General features: G+C 37.4%; 1 protein-coding gene across 7 annotated transcripts in view; it reads left to right on the top strand.

Moving 5' to 3' along the window:
* tcf12 (transcription factor 12) overlaps positions 1-23,929 on the top strand; it is a 114,628-nt gene that overhangs the window by 26,686 nt on the left and 64,013 nt on the right. For all 7 annotated transcript variants that reach the window (XM_077229450.1, XM_077229449.1, XM_077229447.1 and 4 more), the window contains one exon: positions 8,389-8,491. In XM_077229450.1, the coding sequence (XP_077085565.1) occupies positions 8,389-8,491 (103 nt within the window). The remainder of the gene's footprint in view (positions 1-8,388; positions 8,492-23,929) is intronic.

Raw genomic sequence — 23,929 nt, forward strand, 5'->3', positions numbered from 1 at the left:
TAGAATTTGTACTGTTTTTCAGAACAAATACCATTTACATTTTTCTATAGTACTGAGGTGCCATATGTGTGGTTTTACATATGGTTATAATGATCTAAATGTATAATATCTAGCTACTGTCAAATGTACATTTCTAAGAGACGTAACATGTTATATATATATATCCTGCAATGCAAACTGTGCCAAATATACATGCCATCAAAGTCAGGCAACACAAACCCGTTTCAGAATTTAAAACATTAACATGCTGAAACTAAGAAATACATTTTTCTATTAAGATATTTATTTTGTTAAATTCATCCTGTAGTCAATAATTTTGTCCCTTAAAACTCATCTTTGATAAAAAAAAAATATTTTTCCTTGAAAAAAAAAATCATCATGCCTTAAAATAGCTTGAATGTAACGGTCCCTCATTTAGTATACGCGGTTCTATGAATATGCAAACTAGCCCCGCCTCCACTCACTCACACCAGCTTAGAGATCCACTCATTGATGATCACACGATGACGTGATTGGTTACAAGGTAGTTTGTGACGTCAGAAACACCAGTTATTTCAAAGCGTGTTTTTGAGACTGTCTTTGGTTCACTACGGTTTTAAGGAGGAAAAACGTATGAATTTGCACAAGGTTTGTCTTAAAGCATATTAAAAACACTACATAGACATATAAACAAAATAAAAAAATTGATTTCACCAAAGGGGGACTTAAAACTTAAACGCATTTTACTTAAGTTTACTCATTTTTGACGTAGACATTTTTTTTTTATCATTATAAATGTTTTGAATATTCTACCTCAGATTTATGAAATGTTCACCTGTTTGGCAAGTTTTTATCATTTTCTGACAATACATTTTATATTGACGGTCTGGTTTCTACAACTTTCACTCAGGAGCAAAAATCTGCCTTTTGACATTTATTGTGATAATTATTGATATCAACTGATATATATATATATATATATATATTATTATTTTTTTTTTTTTTTTTTTTTTTTTGGCCATGTTGCCATACCCTAGCAAACAACAATTTTTTATAACAGAAAGTTGCCTGAGAGATGCCCTAATTGGAAGAAATTCACTCATAACTAATTCTTGTTTTTCCTTTTCCCCCATTTCCTTAGTTCCATTCTGTAAAATATTCTCTGGCTTTTCTCTAATTTTTCTTAATGACTATTGAGAAGCATTATACAGCAGCTGCTCCACTCAAAGAGCACACTAAAGAAAATATCTTTTTGTCCTTCAAAATCAAAAAAGGAAATGTTTTTGTTTATTCAGTTTGTTAGAAGAGACAGATGAAAGTGCACATGCAGACTACTTGACGTTATGATTTATATATTATTAGTACTCATGACAAATAACAAATGCTTGAAGTTTTTCCATGCTCGGCGTGTGTGGCTGAACCCAGTTGGTGCGGGAAGCTTTGATGCATTTCAGACATACAATAAGCTCAGAATCAGATTGATTTTCATGCATGCAAATGAAATTCACCTCATCAAAATAAGAAAAAAAAAATCAACCATGGTTGTGATTTTTATTTTACGGTGCAACCCTAGTGCAGATATCTCGCTTCCTATTTGTTTGTTTGTCTTTTCCACGGTGGTGTGTTCAGGGTGCCCTGTATGAATTTCATTTCATGTCAATCTCCTGTCACTTCCTATCAGAAATCAGTCAAATGTCAGAGGCTCTCACACCACATTGTCTTGTTTATTTCCGATGCCCTTCCCCTCAGCACTTCTATAGGCGATGGCTGCGCCCATGGCCTGATTTGAATTATAAGACGGAGACGCATGAGATATCTTTGCTCTAGGAGCATGGAAATTAGTAGTTTTGACATTGCTGGGGATGGGATCAGAAGACAGCTGTTTGCACCTACACACACACACGCACGCACGCATCAGGTAAACACAATCTAAGTGTTTAACTATACTAAAATACTGTGTGAGTCGGAGTGCTTGCTTTTACAAAGAGAAATTAGTATAAGTATTTTGTCATTTACTAAGCATTTAACCTACAATATAATCATCATAATTTCCAAGCAAGTGCCTTCAGCAATGAAAATTTGCCTCACTTATTTTCACAAATGGCCATAACTTTCCCCCTTATAGTGATGAATCCGTCTCCAATGCTGTATGGCACATTTTAAGCCAGAGAATGGTGAAGTTTCCTCTCAACTTGAGTTTGACTCTATTCAGACAGGATTAGTTCAACATTATTAACAGAGTTCATCTGTTATTTCATCATGTACATGCATCACAAATCCTGTTGAAATAAATAACACTGCATGTGTGATATTCATTATGTACTCCACCGTTCAAAAGTTTGGGGTCAATAAGATTATATTAAAAAATGAATATCATAATTTCACCCAAACGTTTTGATCATTGACAATAATAAGAAATGTTTATTGAACAGCAAATCATCATATTAGAATGATTTCTGAGTAATTATGCTGAAAATTCAGCTTTACCATCAAAGGACTAAATTTCATTTTAACATATTTTCAAATAGAAAACCGTTACAATAATACAATAATCACAATGTTACTGTTTTTACTGCATTTTTTATCAAATAAGTGCAGCCTTGGTGAGTCATTCCAGAAACATTTACATCTTGCAGACCCCCAAACCTTTGAATGGTAATGTATATAATTAAGAGAAGGTATTAAAGGGAATGTAATAAAATAAAGATCATTCCTGTTTATAGTGGCCACTCTGAACTGTTCTGTTCATGATCAGACTCTCCGGATAAAAAAAATAAAAAAACTCGCACTCACATTTTACTCGCATTCAATGCATAATGAATGTGCATCAGGCAGCGCAACAAGACATTTTTGTTTAGTTATGGTTTTTGACGAAGGTCAAATTAAATGAGGAAAAGCATTGTGAAAAAATAATATACGGTAATCATAGACGTTCCTATCCGGACATGATTAGATTTCTCACAGGACCCCAGAGTTAGACGAAACCCAGCAGGTCATTTGCTACATAATTTTTTGAGAGAGTATGTAAGAAAAACACAGATGTCTTCAATTCGGACAGAATTAAAATCACAAAGTCTGTGAGTTAAACAGTTTTTTAAGAATTTTAAGCCTGGAATACACTTTTACAATACAGATTTTGCCCAGAATTTTGCTCAGATTTTTAGTTTGGACGTGTCTGCGCTAGTTGCTCAAAGTCAGAGCCAGAAAATCGCATGGTGTATGATGGTCACAGACTCGAGCTGAGCCGATTTTAGAACACATATTGTTTTCATTTGTCACATGTCTCCTAGAAACAAAGTGCATGTTTTTGTGTGAGTTTGTTGTGTTCGGAACATCCTTAAAGTCTGGTGTGCCCCTCAGTTATCAAGTTGTTCTGTAACCATTTACAAAGACAGCAAGTGTATGATGTCTTGCGTTTAAAATCTGAACAGATTTTAAAAGTTGTGTAGTGTATTCTAGCTGTAAAACTCACAAGTTACTGTTCAGACTTACTTGCTGATATTAATTGAATCGCAGAAGTGTCCATTGCTCATGGCTAACAACAAAGTTAGAAAGCTATTGTCTGAGGTTTGATCTTATCGTGAGAATCTGATGCACAGTTTTTTTTTTGTGGTTTACCCTTAAAAAGCCACAAGAGCTTCAACAGAGCTGCAGCTGGTTGCTGTGAAGTGCCTGCTAAAGATTTAATCTGCGTCTTCATCCGTCCCGTTACTTTTTCACAGTCTTGCTGCACTCAGATGTCCTATCCGATAACTAAAAGAGGCTACGGCTTTTCTGTATTTCTGTGTTTTCTGCAAAGAACACAGAATCCTATCGACTAATGCTTCCCTTGTTCTCTCGCACGGATGTGAACCATTTTAAGCAGGCTCTTTTTCACAAAAGCGACTCTCTCTCCCTCCTTCTCCCTCTCTGTACGCATGTGATTAGTGGACTGTGAACAGACTGGAGCCCCGGCCAGCTGACCTTGGCCCACAGCCAGGCATCACATCCTGGGCAGCCGTGGCTTCAGGCCTTCCATCTGACAGCCCGACCACCTCTGCCGCGCTCCCCGCTGTCCCGTAATGCCTCGCTCCCGTCCATCACTCCACTATCATCCATCCCCAACGCCTTAAAACGGCACCAGGGCATTCACCTGGGATGTGAAGGAGCATCTGAGATATTTTTTTCTTGAACGGAATGCTGGTTTGCAACGTGCTAGCTATTTAAAACAGACTAAGCATTCGCCAGTGACAGCGAGAGCACGCGCAACAAGCCGTGCATTCAGAGATCACAAGGCAGCAGTGATTGATGATCTAATGCTCTCACCGATCGCCTCAACGTCTCATCTTCCCATCCACTGTCCTTTTCTGACACTCTGGCAAATGACATTGGACATTCTCGAAAGGCCAGGAAGGAAAATATGGATAATAAAGAGGTTAAAGGGATAGTTCGACCGAAAATGTACTAACCCTCAACGTATAAACACAATTGAGCTTCCACAAGAACCAGTGAGGTTTGTTCTCGCACGATAAGCAAGTAGTTGAACTTCTGTGTTTACCATATTTGATGAGATCTATGAACATTGATCAGTGCTTTTATGTGAATAAAAGCTTAAATTAAATCTGTTAATAATATAAATCAAGACTTGGATTTACACATGGGTGGAATGACGGATATATATTGACAACGATATAAAGGGTCTATGGTTAGGGAACTATATCGTTGATATCGCGCTAAATATTGTAAATATTGTAATATGTAAATAGTTACGCAGTACTATTTGAAGTTATTGACTCAGAGTGATAAAGAAGCTTGCATGAATAAGAAAATAAAAATCAAGACATGCATGATGTTAAAAATAGTTATGAAGTGCAAAAAGCCTCAATGTGGCGCTTGCACATTTGACGTTCAATTTCTGTAGTATTAATTAGGGATGCTCATAATAAACTGGTTACCTGTTAACCAACAGTACGAATTTTGACCAATTAATACTATTGGTTAAATTCATACTTTTCACGTAGCGTCACAAGTACTGGCTGGCAGGCAAGAACGTCGTTCTCTAGCAACGAAACCCAGTAAACTAATCAAGGATCTTGCCAGGACGTCGCCAGTTTTAATATACAAAAGTTGGTGTTTTGTAACGACATGCCAGATAGTTGTTGTGCATTTGGATGCTCTATTATTCAGCATAATCGTGTTAAGAACGTGCATGTAAACGCGCTCATTCCCCGAAAGTGAAAGTAGAAACGGACTGAGCTTTCAGCATCTGTCGCTGCATTAACGCCGCGTTCTCTCAAAGTGATGATACACGGGGCAACTTTTTGGGCAATGTTGCTGGGCAATGTTGCCGTCAACGGGCAACCAGATGAGACACAGGGCCCACGACCGATCTAAATTATCCAGAGAGAAATTTATTGCCCATTTTCAATGTGAAAGTGCACAAGCAACAATCGCTCGGCAGGATTGCCCAGCAACATTGCTCAAAAAGTTGCCCTGTGTATCATCACCTTCAGAAACTACGATGGATATAACGGTATAGTGACGACTATCTTAATTTACTGGCTTAATATTTCTCTTGTGGACCTACATTAATGACAGTAAAAAATGAGAAGAATATTTCTTTTTAAACAAGTTTTTGAAGCTGCTTTTGATTTTCACAGATGGCAGAGTTGTGCTGTTCGTGAACTAAAGACTGTTTTTAGGCCTATATCATTTTAGTGATATTATTCATATTTAGTAATTGTGTTGTTTTTAGTGTTATTAGTGTCATTAAACGTTTTGCTAATGTGCTATGGAAACAAAATAGCCTCACTATATAATTGATTGTAGTATTGGCTATTTTGTCAGCGTTTGTTGCCCGCCAGGTATCCATGGCAGTCACGCGGTTGCAAAGTATGAATAGTTTAAAAAGCAATTTTTCAAGATTTTTTTGAAAACCCTTGCTGCATGTTTTAAAAAAAAGCTATGCATGAAAAATTGGGGTTTTATAAGGGGGAGAAAACAGATAATTTGCGTGGAAGTTGCATTTTATTATTACATTAATGTACATTAACTGTAAATAAAGTGAAATGTTTCCAAACATTATAAGTACTATAAACATAGCTATAGGCTATTTTAGTTCCCCTCACTCCACAATAAATCCTTTCAATGTAACGCTATTCAGAACTGAACAGGAATTAAAAATAAAAGGTTTCCTTTCCATGAACCTGTTTTTGGAGGGCTTCACAAAAATGAACCGAAACTCAGCATATAGCCTACTACTTTTTTCTTTCGTTTTGCTAATCTGTTAATTATTTAAGTGGAATATATTTATTCCTTTATTATATATGATTTGATTCTGTTTTTCCTTGTTCACAGAAGCGCTGCAGGTGCTTTACGTGACGATGTGCGTATCCTCATGTTGTCTTGTTTATGCTGCTATTTGCACATGTAAAACTAAACCCCTGGAAAACAGATCCCTGATATTTGAAAGGGTCACAGACACTTATTCATTCTAATTGAATTTAATATCTAATTTAACAATCTTGTCGGTTAATGGTTAGTGATCAGTTAACAAGCTTCGGTTGTCGGTTAGGGGGGAAAAAAATTTAAATGAACATCTCAAGTATTAATTACTAAATTAAATAAACCTACTGTACCTGAAAAGCTTAGTTTTTTTATTTATATCGTTGTCTATTTTATTTGTCCTATTGTTTGTAATTTGCGTCTTTGTTCTTATTTTTAATAACAAAACTTAAACAAAGTAACAGTAATGACTATATCGTGATGTATGTCTTTATTGTGAAATAAAATTTATCATGTCCCGAAATAAGATTTTGGTCGCATTCTCCACCTCTACTATTAAACTGCTTGATTTGTATGGATTATATTCACAAGGTCTTTAGGAAGTTTTTGAAGCTTGAAAGTTTTGGTGTTAAGGAACTTAAATGGAGGGACAGTAATCTCTCAGGTTTCATTAAAAATATCTTTATTTGTGTTCTGAAGATAACGAAAATCTTATGGGTTTGGAACAACATGAGGGCGAGTTACTGATGACAGAATATTTAGGTTTTTTTTGGTGAGCTATCCTTTTAATTATATTTGTGCCTGCATCTGTGCACCGTCCTTTAGTTGGAAAGCTTACTAAATCATGCTTACCAAATTGCTGGGGAGCACAGTGCAGTTCAGGGGCTTGTTTTTGCCTCCCACCCCCTCCCACTGTGTCTCTTCAGGGGAGAAGCTATTAGTCAGGCAGTTCATAGCGTTATTAACACAAACGGCAGGGACGCGATAGGGAACCTCTCCAAATCGATTCTGCCCCACACAACACTCCGCTGCCTTTGAAATTACTCAATCTTCATCTGTTTGAAAAACAGACACAAAAACACTGATAGTAATAGTCCATGATATATATATTTTTGAAAGCGGAGAAGGAAAAGCCCAGAGTAATGTACAGCCGGCAGCTGTAGGCCCCGCAGGAGAGAGTTAATATAGTTTTGGGGACACATTTGACTGTAGCGCCAGGCGGATTTTCACCGGCTCCAGGATTAACACAGCCACAGAGTATCTTTATTGGGGGGGACTCATGAGTTTTAAAGGCCCACACTGTGACCGATATTTAGACCTAAGCCCCCTAAAGCTGATAACGGTCATGAAAGGGCAGACCTCAGCTGCCGAGGAGAGAACCTGACTTATTTATTCTACTTTTTTAAGTACAAGCAGGCTTTTGGCATAAAGACCTGATCTGTGTCGAGCTCTTGTAAATGCCTCACTTCATCAGTTTTATGTCATTTTCTGATGCATCATACCGCCGTTTTGCATGCACACAATCCTTACCAGTCTCGCACTTGACAGAAATATCATCATGAATGAAGTGCGACAAAAAGTAGGATTGCCACACAAAACCAAAATGTTGCCTAGCAACGGCATTCACAACCAAGCTAGAAACTTCTAGCAGCATCTCTAAAGATGTGCGCTAGTAGTGACACTGATCATAATAATCAACATCATTTTTAATGCTTAGAAGTCTAATAAAAATAATGCCTGAATTATTGTTATATCACTGTGTAGAATGGCAGTGTGTTCACATTAAAGAGAACGGGATCAAATAAACTATTTTAATGTGACATGAATTTTGTTGATAAATGCAAATGTTTTAATAGCCGTTTTTTTGTTGTTGTTTGTGCCCCATTAACTTAATTACAATTACACAATCGCAGCACAAGCGCTATCTTCTCCTCAGTTCTTTTGTTTGCCCTTTTAATGAAATTCATCAAAGACTTTGCAGAAAGTGTTTTTTAATGAGGAGAGTGGAGAAATATCGATCGTTTCGGGGGACAGTTGACCATTTGTGCTCCCCTCTTTTTTCCCCAGTAATTAGAGGAGTGTCATAGCACTCAATTAGCAGGTCCAGCTAATAATGTGTTTAATGCTGTGATCTCTTTCCTCCAGGGGTTTGGAGACAGCACTCATTATGCTGATCACTTGAGTGACAGTCGATTAGTGTCCCATGAAGGATTGTCCCCAACACCTTTCATGAGCTCCAGCATAATGGGTGAGTATCCAACCCGTTCCTCTTTCACACCCATCTTTCTGTCATCAATCCATTTAGCAATGTGTGAACCGATCAGACGCTTCTCTCTGAAGGCAGTCACCACAGGAAGTGCCAGAGATGGGTGAGGGTGTTGTCGTGTATTTAATAAATGTATATCGTCTCTTATGCTCAGCAAAGCTGCATTCATTTGATCAGAAATACAGTAAAAACTGTAATAGCGTGATATATTATTACAATTAAAAATAACTGTTTCCTATTATAATATATTTAAAAGTGTAATTTATTCCTGTTATGGCAAAGCTGAATTTTCAGTATCATTACTCCAGTCTTCAGTGTCACATGATCCTTCAAAGATCATTCCAATACTATGATTTGATGCTCAAGAAACATTTCTTATTATAATCAATGTCGAAAACAGTTGTGCTGCCTAATATTTTTGTGGAAACGCTAATAATTTTTTTTCAGGATTCTATGATGAAAGAAACGTCAAAAGAACAGCATTTATTTGAAATATTAAATTTTTGTAACATTATAAATGTCTTTACTGTCACTTTTGAATAATTAAAGGCATCCTTGCTGAATAAAAGTATTATTATTTTTTATATACGACTTTTTGAAAAATATACATTGTTATTATTTAATATTATTTATTATATAAGAAAAATATTCATGCTTCTTTTTGAGTTAAAAATGAAAATCATGCTGACTTGCCGTTTAGTGAGTTAGTCAGATTCAGTAAGTGCCTTGACAGATTCACTGAAGAATTTGTCAGAATGATTCACACAGATGTGTCTTTTTTAATCTATTCATTATTTAGTCATTTGTTCATGAATTGACTACACAACTACACCGACCAATAATATTCATATGTAATATTATATATTATATTATACATAATTAATTGTATATAATATTATTATCATTAATAATATTATCATTACACAATTTTTATATATTTTTTTGCTGCTGCTGCTTTCACATCTGTCCCCAATTTCTGAATCTTCCTGTGGTGTGACTGTCTTCAGGAGTTGACCCTCCCCCAGGGTGGAAGTCACACCATCAGTACAGTTTTCCATCACAAAAGACTGTCTTCTAGCTAGCAGAAAAGCCACTGGCTTCTTCCAATGGCACACAGCATTTTTGCAGAGAAGAGTGAGAAGCGAAGAGAGAGAGAGAGAGAGAGAGGGAGAGAGAGAGAGAGAGAGAGAGAAGGAAGGGTTTCAGGAGTGGTAGTGAAACAAACAGATGGGCCAAAGATCATTTTACACACACAAACCCCTTCAGCCACGGGCTCTCTCAAATCTCTCCCCTCTTTCCGAAGAGGTGTGTAAAAAACTCTACTGAACTCGCTCCACTTCCTCTTTTGCTTCCAAAAATGTTTCAAATAATTTTCCATCTGTATCAGTTTGTGCTTGTTTGGTCCCTTGTTTTTACTGCTTGTTTGCTGACTCCACAGACACAAAGCATAATACACATTATTCAGCATCAAGATGACGTGCAGTGCAGATTCTGAAAGTTGCACACGCTTATTTCTGTTGTGTAATTTTGGAACATGTTGATGTTGTGGATTATTTTGTCATTGTCATGTGCAAGTTTTTTTTTTCATCTATTACTGCGTGTGACCCAGACTTTTTCATGACAGTTGAGGTGATTCTAGCCTTTAAATTGTACATTTTATATATATTAACATTTAAGAAATGATTGTTAATTATAAAAATATATAGTAGCCATAGATATTTATCAGGTGAAATGGCTTGATTAGAGTCACAATAGACTCTTTATCTCTTGAACGTGATTGATGGATGTTGTTATATCTGAGGTCTCTGTGTCTGCCGCTATTGTGATGTGCACGCACATGACAGCTTTATGGGCTGCTGAACCCCGGCTCTTTGTAGCATCACCCTGGAGACCGGTTGCCATGTAAGGTGGCAAGTTTACGGATGGGTGCTATTGCACGAAGCCCACCGAAACTAAATGTTATCTCTATGCCAATTGATCGGCGTGTGTGTGTGTGTCTTGTGCGTGTGTTTGTGGGTGGTGGAGGTAGGGAGGATGTTTGGTTTTCCTCTGTGCTGTTGATGCAGCACTAATTATGCCTATAACTAGCAAAATATGGAAATGATCTGGAACAATGATGTGTCAGGGAATTAGACAATCTGATTGCATGGCTAAATTGCCTGCGCTATCTTGCTGGGATTGGACGAGAAGGCCGAGTCTTATCAAATTGAATTTCAGCAGTAATATCTGGGATTTACATGGAATTACCCATTCCGGAGCAACCTCATTAAATCATCTCTGAAAGGTTATTACTCACCAATGAAAAAGGCAGAGCTCGAATGTGAATGTAATACAATTAAGCATTACCATCACACAAATGGCATTTCTGAGGGAACCCTGGCCTATGAGTTACTCGGGGGTTTATGTGACCCATTTTTTTCCTGCGTGTGCCGTTTAAAAACAGAGCCGTGGTAATCTAAGTGGATTATCTCGAGACAAATCCCGGTGGTCTGCAATTTCTTGAAGGAAATAGAAATCGTAGGCTGGAACTTGTTTGTTTACCTTTTCAAACTGTTTGCGGTTGATAAAAGCTTGCTTTTTAAATCACACACATAAATAAGTGATATATAAGATGTAGCGGAAATTTAACCGGTGGATTCTTAACGCTAATACAACCTTGTATGTCCACGCCGTTAATGTAAGAAACGCCTCAGATTTGCTTTTATAAACCATTATCACATTAAGCAGTTGAATTTGAATGCTTCATTTAGTAGTCTTAAATATGCCTGTGGGAGCTGAATGCGTTGACCTGGTTCCATGCGCTCTCTAAGTGAAGTATGACATGTTGATAGCAGCTTTGGGTTACCTGGGGTCAGCTATTGTGTATGATAATGAACATGTTACAGTTTATAGTGCTAGGCAGATGGCTGGTAATGACTGTTTATTTGACATAACATTTTAATTAGAGTAACTGCTGCTTGTTCTGAATAATGGAGATCCATTTTAAAGGTCACACTGTTCTGTTGTATTGGATCTGAGCTTATGTATGAACTACACATCAGATGTTAGGTGCAAAATGTGATTCCTATCCGGCATCCGCCTTTACTGTGCATTTCCTTAGAGGTTTGTGTCTGAATGGATAGATATTTCTCTTTGTTGCATCATCTTTCTATATGGCGCATTTAGACCCCTGGGGTGAGTGTGTAGTGTGTATTTCCCCATGTGTCTGTGTATGCTTGAAGAAAGCCCATGGGAGGGTCTGTGTCAGTGTCGAGGTCAGAGGTCAGTCAGTCTGGGGCGCACGTGCCGGCGCCCTGTTCCAATCCTCTTACCAAGCATCCTCCAGTCCTCGTCTCTCGGCATGCACGTGGCACCAACACTGTGATGGCTAAAACCGTCCTGCGCTGTACACAATCCTCTGACGCAGCAGCTGAAGACATCGAGTAATGCATGATCACAAACATTGTCCAATAAAAATTCAGTTCTGCACAACATATAAACTATTTCTGTTCCGTTTTCCGAAGCCTAAATCTAATTTGTATCACAATTTAACCCTATAATCAATTTGGAATAACATTGATCAGCCAACCGTAGCACACCGTCTGTGTGCGCGTTCGTGTGTAATGTGAGGATGGAGCGTGTTGCATAATGCTGACTCTAAGTTGAAGTTTTAAGCAATATTTAATAAGGCTTAATGCAGCTTTAGATTAAGAAGAAATCTGCATGCACATAGAGAATCCTGCTTCTTCAGCGCAGCCAGTATTTACTGGGCAAACAGATTACCATCACAAAAGACAAATTAGTTTAGTACTTTGTTGACATTCCAAACTCAATGTGTAACAGTTGGCACAGACAGAGCTGGCCTGGCTTTAGACTTGATGAAACGGTCGACAACAAAACACGGTACATGAGTTTTAAATTGAATGTTCATGGGGAAAAAACGCCGCAATCAGTTGTACATGTGTTTTGCTGTAAACGTCCTGAAGTCTAAGGTGAAGCTTTTTGCTCTGGAGCTCAGGGGAAGCTTGTGATTTGCATTAGATGGGAATAACGCGCATACATGATCTCAGGAAGCTGTGTTTCCTGGCGAAACGCTCACCACCGCTGGAGTTTAGTTCTGGACTGTCAGGTCACGCTCATTTCCAGTCATCCTTTTGTCCCGAAGCCTGCTGTTAAATGGCCAAAGACTGGACCAAGCGGAATCTGCGGCTGAAGAACTCCATGGAAACCTGCAGAATTATAACAACAATGATTCATACAGTTGTCTTCCTTCCATCCACATTTTGAATACTTTGAAAATGTTTTAGTGATGCAGTAAAATAAAAAATGACTGAATCTTCTTTTGACTGAATTGGTTTTAGAGGGCTGAAACCATTGATGAAACAGTAACGTGTAATAATAAGCACTTCTCCGATGGTGCGTTATGATCACGTCAGCATGTCTATTTCATGCACAGAACTTGGAAAAGCTACAACAGGTGAACATCTCAGAAGGGTGGATGCACTTCATCGTAGCCAAAAAGGATGCTAAAGTAGTAATATGTAAAAATTGTTCAGTTGAAATATGGAGTGATGAGATATGTATTGTTGCCGAGGAACTTTACTGCTAACTGGTTTTATTTATCACCTGAGAACACGACACTCTGAACAGCATATTGAGTTCAATTAGCCTACCCAATGAAAAGAAAGAGGCTCAATGAAAACTTTAATTTCGTTTTGGGTAAAAGATTTATTTTGATGCTTCACTACATTTTTTCACATAACAATACAAGTGTAGTACTTTGAGATAAGATTATCATGTTTGCAGACCCCATGAAATTATTTTACAAGTGCATTTTCATGTATACCTGCGTTTTTGCCAAAACAGGATGCATTTTTAATATTCTTACATCCATGAACCATGATTTGCTTCATGTTTGGGGAGGAACATTCTTATTGTAAAGATAATCTGATTGGATAAAAACTGATTGGACAGGAATCGTCAATATTTTAGTCAGATATCCTGTAAGAGCAAGACTATACATTTTAAATCTGTTAGAATTTAATTTAGTCAACCTTTAGGTCAGCCTCTCAGAGTGTTTGTCATGGTAATGGGTATGACAATGTTGATGTATTGGGTCTTTGCAGAATAGATCTGCTACGCTGCTGCTGCATTTGGGAGTATAAGTACAATAGAGCATACATGAATTACTTGTAGCAGATCTATACAGGTGGAGCTGGGGAAGGTGGAGGGTTTCTGTAAGCGTGCTATGCCCAGCTATGCCCTATAGAGAATGATGTGATTGCAAGCAGGTTAAGTTAAGGACCGATTGGCCTGCGCCATCTAGAGTTTCACAACAGAACTTTGTATTTATCCTTTCTTTTACCCGGAAGGTCCCATTGAAATCTCTTCTTCGATGGAGTCCTGGGAAGAAAGTCACAATAGGGAAGAAAAGACTACTGCAACTCTGTTTCATGACGACGTTAAGGATCTTATTCACCCATGCGTGTTTAATTTTTTACCACGTGAGTTTTTTTAATCAAAACTCAATTTTCTCAAAACTCAGTTATAACTCAATTTTCTGGTGAAACTAAAGACTTCTGTCTGGTGACGTATACTGTACGTCTCCAATCATTTAGTCCGTTTAAACCCAGTCCCTTTCTTTCTCCAGACATCTGCCTCCAATCTACAACCGATGGATTGAACCAAGTACCTGTCCTACATTTTTTTCTTTTATAATTATCAATTATAAATCGGATATACAGTGCGTCATAATAAGGAAGAAAAGATCTGTTGCTACGTCTGTTACATTGCTAATTTAAAATGAAAATGTGTAAAAAATCATCCGTGACCTTTATTATGATCTCACTTTACCTCAATCGGTCTAGCGCCCTCATGCAGCTATTACATTCATCTTTTGCATTTGCTGCCTTTTTTACTGCTTTTTTTTTTTCATCAAGCATCTTGATTTTATTTCAAGATGACATGGATTGAATATTTGACTTTACACACTCTCTGATGAGATGAAAGTTTGAGATGAGAGAGAAGAGGACGTTAGATGAAGTCAGTGAAGTTACCATCTCTTTGTGAAATTCTGTATTTCTGCTTTCATTCACACTGATGGCTGAGAATCAAAGAGAGACAGAAGATATTACAAGGACATTCTCTTTTTGCTGTTGTGTTCTTCCGCAAGTAACTCAAGAAAGATTTCAGCTGGTTTAGATCTAGCCTCTCTCTCTCTCTCGCTCTCTCGCTCTCTCGCTCTCTCTCTCTCTCTCTCTCTCTCTCTCTCTCTCTCTCTCTCTCTCTCTCTCTCTCTCTCTCTCTCTCTCTCTCTCTCTCTCTCTCTCTCTCTCTCTCTCTCTCTCTCTCTCTCTCTCTCTGACTGTGTGTTTGTCATTCGCCAGCATTTCAATCCATGTGCCTGTCTATATTTTTAACAATGCTGACTGTCTTGTGGATGCACTCACGTTCCTGTGGCCTGCCGCACATCCTCTCTGTTTAAACTGCTTATTATAAGCAACACACACACACAGCCCTGCTCACTACTGAAGTAATTCAGTAAGACTTTGCCTTCTGTACTCATCTTTATTTAGCTGTGTACGTCAGAGCTGATCTCAGAAGACACGTCTAGTGATTGCACCCGTGTGATATCGCCTGCTAGATAAAATCTATTAGTTGGTCTAAATGTAACCCAGGAGCTTGTGTTTCTCACCTGGGACATTAGAAGGTTCACCAACGCTCCCCCGGGTCAAATCTCCATTTCTGTCTCTTCCCCAGAGAAGATCATGGCTGGTCTGGCACCTAAACGGTCCTCTCACAGGAGCGCTGTACGAAGACGGCAGTAGATATTGTTGAAGTGTTGCTGTTGTTCTCGCCTTCCCAAATGATGTAGCCTTAGCAACAGAACGCAAAGGTGAACTGTGTGAAAGGAGTCTCAGATTCTTAGACTGCTTTACTAGTGATGGCTATCACACCACAATAACTCTTCAAATCATTTTGAATAAATATTGTGTAAAATGTTTTAATTTCAATAATTACATTCAGTAATCACAAAGTAAGAAAATAATTGCCGTTCAAGCAGTTTGTGGTCAGTTTGGTCAGACAAGAATCGGTCAGATTTTTCAATGTTTTTTTTTAAAGAAGTTTTTTATTCTCACCAAGGCTGCATCTATTTGATTATGCATACAGTAAAAACAGTAATACTTTGAAATATTATTACAGCTAATAATTGTTTACTATTTTACTATATTTTAAAATATATTCATTTCAGCAAAGCTGAATTTTCAGCATCATTACAATATTGGTACCATATTGGCTAGTGGCTGTTTTTAGGGATTTTTTTGTTTGTTTAAAATTACTAATAATTTAATGATACTGGTAAATTTAATCTATAACAAATCTCAAAATGAATATGAAAATGAATGTGCATTTTTCATACTGTTAAGATATTAATGTTGTGATGCCTAGATTTACTTGTAGCATTAATAATGATTGATTGTAATTTTTAGTGTTATATTCATTTAGTCAAAATAGAATCTCTGACAATTATTGGTGTATGACTTTTATCAGTTTATCAGTATCACTTGAATTTATTGAATTCTGAATAAAGGAAAATCAACATTCAATCTCAATCACAACCTTATATTGTGCAAAAGTTTGTTTCTAAAGCCACAGTATAACTTTTAGGCAGTCCAGTTCCTTTAGTGGAATGATGTATTCGGTTCATATCACACAGTATCCTACTGCAGTTTTGACTGCATGCCTGGATTAACTCATTGTTTTGAGTGTGTCACACAGGTGGTTTGCAGTCATTTAATCTCTCTCGGTGCACTTACGCCATGTGCAAAATAATTGTGGAACGGCACACTAATTTCTGAAATTTGCATCCCAACTCTCTGCCTGCAGTGTGTGCGGTGTTAGCGTGGCGCTCCCGTGCATGCCGCGCCGCTAAATGAATTCTCCATGCATAAGAGAATTGTTCTCATCTGTTTCTCATCTCCTTTGATGAAACCTAATGGCTTTCCAGGAAATGAAATTATGCAGTCATTTAGTGACAATGCAAAGTGTGCAGAGCGTTTTGTACCCCGGCTGTGTTTTTTTTTTCTGCGTGCACAAGAGGAGCAGAACACAGTGATGCCAAGATGCATCTCGCTATCCTTTTGTTCAGCCGAGGGAAAGGGAAAAAAGATTTTTCCCAGTGCTCGGCTTATCTGTTCGCATCTCGTACTGCATGTGATTTATTTATTTATTTGCTTTTTAATTATTCCTTAAGGCTGAGGATGTATACTTTGTTCTGGCTCCCTGGTGTGTAGTGTTGGAGGCAGGTGTGTGTGTGTCGGGCCTCTGATTGTGACCAGGTGCTGCTCAGGTGCACGATCCTGTAGAGCGGCTACACAACACAGCAGGGCCGCAGGTGCAGTCAAGAACACTCTCTCTCCACCTCCTTCCTGTATACCTCCATTTTATCCTCCTCCTGCCAGTCACTCATTTGCTCACTAATGCACTCTCTGAAGCGTGTCTGTCTTCCACCTACTCGTCCAATTATGTCATCATGTCCCTCCATTTGTGTTCACTTACACTACCAAGCAAAAGTTTGGTGTCGGTGAGATAAAAAATAAAATAAGAATAATATATTTTTTTCTAAAAATAGTTTTGCATTTGAATGTATTTTAAAATATAATCTATTCCTGTGATGGCAACGCTGTTTTTTTTTTTTTAGCAGCAATTACTCCAATCTTTGATTCTGGAGTAATGGCTGATGAATAGAAAGTTCAGAAGAACAGCATTTATTTGAAATAATCTTTTGTAACATTATGAAAGTTTTTTTTGTCACTTTTGAATGTCAAATTGACAACTAGTTTCGTGCTCTTTTCCCACATTTAGCCCACTCTGTGTCCTCCGCTCTTTTCCAGAAGTGTTTTGTCCATAAAAATCCATTTTTCACTGCGGTGAAGTGACATGAATGGTGGATATTTTGGTGCAATTAATCGATAATCACATTTGTCGTCGATTAATATTTCCATTACTGATTATTAACGTTTTTATTGATTAGTTATTGCAGGCCTATATATATAAACACGCACTGTAAAGACCAACTCGCTGTTTTTCAACATCTCATGCCATGAGCGCTGATTTTTAAGAGGCTTTCACTGCCCTGCATCAAGCTGTTTTTGAATGCAAGAACGCATCCTTTGTGAACGGCTCTTGTGAATAAGTCAAGGTTGTGAATACTTAAAGAAGGCACAGTACATGACATTTGAGCAGCCTCAACTTTAGCCACTCACACACAGGAGTGTTTAGGATGCTGGAAGCAATGTGTGCTGACACAGGCTCAGAGCAGACATCTGTAGTGGTGTGGGAGTCTGGTGGCACTAGTGTGAAGTGTAGTGGATGTAGCTGGTCATTATGCAGAGCTCCAGGGTGCGCTTATCTGTTACTGCGCTCAACCAAGCGTGAAGAGCCCAAGACGGCCTGAAAGGCCACAAATCCCTCTCCTTCGCTTCTACTTCAACCAGCGCCCCTCCTCCCTTCCATCCACCCGTCATCCGCCCTGGCTTCCCCAGGCCTGGGCCTCTGTGTGGAGGGGGTGAGGCGAGCAGGCCGGCCAGCTGCAGAGATCAGCTGGGGCCTGGTGCGCTCATGTCCTCAGGGCTGTTCGTTCGCAGAGGGCCAGGAGAGTTCAGAGCCTTAAGGGGAGGCGGCAGAGCTGATAGAGCCCTGCTGATAGAGAGGTCCTGGGAGCTTGCTGTCACAGGCCACTGGGGGTGACCGAAATTACAGCCTGAGCTAATCTGTCTGCAACGCATCTATGCCGTATAGAGCTCTGTTATCAAACGCAAAAGCAGGGGAAAATAAAATCATGACAACAAAATCAACACAAATATGAATGGCACACTGAAAGCTTAAGCCTGAAGTATATATGCAAGTAACGCTTCAAATTCTCAGCCATCTAATTGCTAGTATACATTTTATAAAATACTATATAATTGTTGACATGCTTACAGCAAGCAACCTGAATAATAATACTAATACACTGGCTTTAACTGCTCAGATATTAGTGCTGGGTATTAACACAAATTTCACAATTCGATTCGATTTCGATTCACAGGCTTGCAATTCGATTCGATTTCGATTCAATATTGATTTTTTTGGATATCAGGTACAATACATGGCAAATTTTCTCAAGGAAAACAAATCTCTTAACTAATGCTGTAAACTATGGGAGTCAGTTCATTAGCCTACTATAATACTGAAGGTAAAAATGAACTGATTTGTAGCTATACAAACACTTAAATTACACTTCTATATATTTTTATAATAAAAAAAGTAATATGAATTATAAACATTTTAATGGTGGCTGTCATGATTTATTCAAGCATGCATTAAATATTGCAGAACATTAAAAATTATAATTAATATAATTATAATAATATAATTATACAAATATAATTATAAAAATTATAATGAATGAATATATTCTCCTCTATAGTTATTTTTTTCTAGCTGACTAACGAGTTTATGGTTAGGCTACATATGTTTTTTCTGAGGTAACGTTAAATGTGACGTTACATGGCATTGTTTACAAGTTATTTAACTGAGGTTTTTACACGGTTGAAACACTGATTGAGCGATTTCATGTGACATGATACGGATTTCGATAAGTTGTTCTCTATCTTTTAACTCACTTTTAGATGCTCGTTCATGTTTATTTCGGGCTGTAACTGGTATTATTAAGGCAGAAGAGAAGATCATGTGCGCTCCGCGCTGCTGCTTCTCTCGTGCTGCACCAGAGCGATCTCACGCCACAGCGCCAAAACGGTATTTATGTTTTTGAATTTTGAATAAAATGGACGTAATTTGAAATTTGAGACTTTATTTCACATTAATAGTAACAAAGCACAAAGATTATTGCGATTTATTGGATGGGATGCGCGCTACAATGTTACATTCATTCATCAAATAAAAACAGGATGACTAATCGATCCTTGAGATTTAAGAATCGATATTGGTTCGAAAAATGAGAATCGATTAATATTGAGAAATCAATATTTTTTACCCAGCCCTAGCAGATATGCAGTTAAAGCCAGTGTATTTGTATTATTATTCAGGTTGCTTGCTGTAAGCATTTCAACAGTTTATTTAACTTAAGGATTCCCATGGTGAATCAAAACCTGGAAATATCAGAGATTCTTAAAATTGTGATTTCCAGGGCTGGAAAAGTCATAGAAATGAACAAAATCCCAAGAATTTGTCATTTCTGTAGTTAATATAGGCTAGATTTTTAATGTATTTTTTATGAATTATATTGATTGTGTTAGTATTTAAAATATATATAATTGTTTATATGAATATAATTATAGATTTAAAAGTACAAAAGTTTGGGCTCAGTAAGATTTTTTTTAAATCAATAATTCTATTCAGCAATTATGCATTAAATTCATCAAAAGTGACACTAAAGACTTTTACATTGTGACAAAAAAAATTTATTTCAAATAATTGCTGTTCTTTTTAACTTTGTATTCATCAAAGAATCCTGAAAACATGCATCACTGTTTCCCTTAAAAATCTCAACCGGCACAACCAATTTTATCTGTGATGATGATAATAATAAGAAATGTTTCTTGAGCAGCAAATCGTCATATTTGAATGATTTCTGAAGGATCATGTGACACTGAAGACTGTAATGGCTGCTGAAATTCATCTTTGGTATCATAGGAATAAATTAAATTTTAAAATGTGTAGAACTAGAAAAAGTTATTTTAAATTGCAATAGTATTTTACAATATTTCAGTTTTTTCTTAAATCTTATATATTTCTAAAATATTGCCCTTCTTGAGTTCAATCTCTATAAAAGCATTTTTTTTAAAACATTATCAAGTCATCACGAACGGCTGGAAAATTCATCAGTCAAATGGTGTGGGAACCCTGTAATTTTTCTGTCCCTGGTATTGCGCCAAAGGCACTTTCAAGTAAAGTCTGTTCACACAGCGGCCATATTTGCAACGTCTCCGGGCAGAAATGTCAAAAACTGATTGACAAACTCCCAATTAAAAAACATACTTCAAATCAACAACAAAATCGGAAATGAACTGTCTCATAAATGGTTTCTTATGCTCAAATAGCGTTTAAAAAGCTTATTTTTCAGGCTAGAACCACCAATGCGCATGTGCAGTCCAGAGCTCGTACCTCAAAATACTGACTGTTTCTATAGCAACCAGAGCTTCTAATGGCATCTGCAGTGACGCTATTGGCTCTTTTATTTAGAAACCGGGACGTATTCTGCTATATTGCACGTTGCACTTTCTCCCATCATAAGTAATATGAGTGCAGCGTCTTTGTATATCTAAAGTCCATAAGAATGCAACCCATACTTACGTTCTGACACATTTCAGAAGAATGCAATGCATGAAACTTAAGCTCATGTAGCTGGAAGTGTGTATGTCCACGTACTTGTGTAGAAAATGTTTCAGGCCTTAAAATAGTTGGATTCTTTTATCTTTGATATCTTGTTGCCCAGTACTCATGATGGTGTCCAGAAATGTCCCAGATATCTCAATAATGCTGAATGACACATGTAAATGTGACGCCTACATTCTGCATCCATGTGCAGCACAGTTGGATTTTAGTCAGTAACACAAGCAGCATGTGGCACTTTGAGCTTTGATGACTGTATCATTAGCTGGCATTATTTAATCCAATCCCGTTACATGCATAACGAAGCCTGAACAAGAAAACTCCCAAATCTGCTTTCATTCTTTATTGGAGTGTGTATATGCATGATTCTGGGCTTTCTCTCTGGGCATTTTCCTGTATTCTCAATTACTCCACCCATCATCCTTTCTCATGTCCCCTCCTCTCATTAAACACCCTCTTTTCCACTCTTCTATCACTATTTTTAATCTCTCTGTCTTGCTTTTTTTGATGTGTCCACTGTCTTTGTCCATCTTTTTTCCACCTCTCCTCCCCAGTTTTATCCCTTGGTACTTAGCAGCATCTCATGCCAAGAAAAATGTTAGTGATAGTTAAATGAAAATGCAAAGTTGAAGGGCAGTGATTCATTAGGAAAGAATTCTGCCAGTGAAACGAATGCAGTCTGGACCCAGAGCATTCTGCTTCTGTCAATGACTTTACCAGACTTCTGTCTCCTCTCTCTCTCAATCTCTCTCTCTCTCTCAATCTCTTTATCTCTCTCTCTCAATCTCTCTCTCTCTCTCTCACACTCTCTCTCTCTCTCACACTCTCTCTCTCTCAATCTCTTTATCTCTCTCTCTCTCTCTCTCTCTCTCTCTCTCTCTCTCAATCTCTTTATCTCTCTCTCTCTCTCTCTCTCTCTCTCTCTCTCACTCTCACTCTTTCAGCTTTCAGTTTCAAAGTACTTTATTGGAATGATTGTTTAACACAACATACTGCCAAAGCGTCAATACAAATGAAGAATAGTGATGAAAAAAAGGTGCCAGTAATATGATCCAAAATCCAATAAAATGAAATGCAATAAAAACAATCAAATAAATTCAGTAAGTGAAATCTTTCTTAGTAGTATTATTCACAGTAGGGTAACGTTATTCCTTGAAAAATATATTTTTTTCATTTTTTTTTTCATAACAAACTCTGAAAAACAACTTCTGTGAGACGAACTACTTGTCAGAATTTAAGCGAACCTGCAAATATATGACGCAAACTAATGCAAACAATATATATCATTACCATATTGATTATTATTATCGGATATTACAGATTCTTTCTTTATTTATCATATCAGTCTAAATTGGATTTCATTGTACTGTTGTAATGCTTACATTTACTTTTAAAGTGTATTTCTGCCATATTTTTTTGTTAGAATAATGTAGATTTTTAATATCAGACATTTATCAGTTATTGGCATGTCTATATTTCCCAGAAATGTAATATGTTTAATATGTTTTTTTGTGAATATTTACATCTATTCACCATTTCAGCGAAGAAAAAGCTGTTTCGAGGTATTTTCAGGCACCGTGTCCATTGGAAGACGATCTCCCCCACAGTCTTTCACGCGTAGGCATGCGGTGTGGAGCGATGTCGGAGCATATGTTCCTTTGAAGGCTGATGGCTAATGGGCTGTGTTGAGTATAATTACTGAACGACCTGTTGAAATGAGAGGGGGCTCATGGGATGGACAGTAGGGCTCCTGGCTCCCACCTGTGTGTAGCCGAGCTCCTGCTGTGCCCCACAGGTGCTGCTCTTACATATACACACACTTACATGTACACACACACCTGGCTCGGGGTCTCAGGTGGTGAGCGTGCAGTCAGTCTGCCTAGAAATAACCCATCCTCCCCCACATCTAATCCAGAGAGGAGAGACGAATCCTCTGAATGAGTGTCTGTGTGTAAGACTCTCAATGCAGAAGCGCTCCAACATTTTCTACACATGCACATATACAGTGTATAGAATCCAAGGGTCTGTCATTGTTTGTGAAGGGAAACAAATCCAAACTTCAGCTTTAAACCTTCCTGTTAAAGATAAATATGCAGCACTATAGATTAGGGGTGGGAGATATTGACAAAAATGAATATCTCGATATTTTTTTTCAATATCTCGATATGGATATTCAGACGATATTTTTGCAATCCTTCAAAGAAATGTGTGCAAACTGGTAAAGAAGGTCCAGTTGGTCTTTTGACTTGCTGCATTTGACCTATTATTGTATAGAATTACTAGTACATAAAGATATGAGACATTATTGATTTAAAGACTCCTAAACTTTTTAAAATAATAAAATATTATTCAATAGTCATTTATTATTCAAAGTCTTTATTGTTCTTTTATATTTTTAATAGGGGTGTAACGCTTCACAAAATTCACGGTTTGTTTTGATACGATACAGTGGTGTCACGGTTCGGTACGTTTTCGATACAGCAAAAATAAAGAAATGCCATACAAATTTCCTATTTATTAATAGAAAAATAATTTTTAAATAATTGTGAGTTTTCCTACATCTTGAAACTTTTAGTTTTATAAATGGGGGTAATCTTTGAAGGATAAACAAATAAAGTTTTGGTCATCACATTAAAATGAAATTTAAATAACATATAACATTTGAGTTTTGAAGTGCTGGAAAAAGATGTGTGACGTACTTGAAAGCATTTTAATATTTCTGCCAAACTTCCATGGTTACAAGTTAGTGTTACTACATTAAATCCATGGTGAATGATCTGTGGACTTAAAACCTATTACTAGTTCATTCATGGAACAATGTTTCTCCTGGTTTCCACATCAGCGCTGTTTGAACAGTTAATAATGGAGAAATTGTAATGCTTCTCACTAGATCTCGTAGCGATGTTATTACTTAAGTGGCGAATTCAAATGCTTTGTTTACTGGATCTCTTATGTAGTAACGGTGTTGCTTCAAGATCGGATCGCGCTGCACTGATATTTGTCCGAAATGATAAATGGTCCGTAAAGCACAAAATAATGAGTTTC

Source organism: Siphateles boraxobius, unplaced genomic scaffold (assembly GCF_051911475.1).
Source record: "Siphateles boraxobius isolate OS27281-9 unplaced genomic scaffold, OSU_SipBor_1 130, whole genome shotgun sequence".
In the NCBI taxonomy this organism is placed as follows: Eukaryota; Metazoa; Chordata; class Actinopteri; order Cypriniformes; family Leuciscidae; genus Siphateles; species Siphateles boraxobius.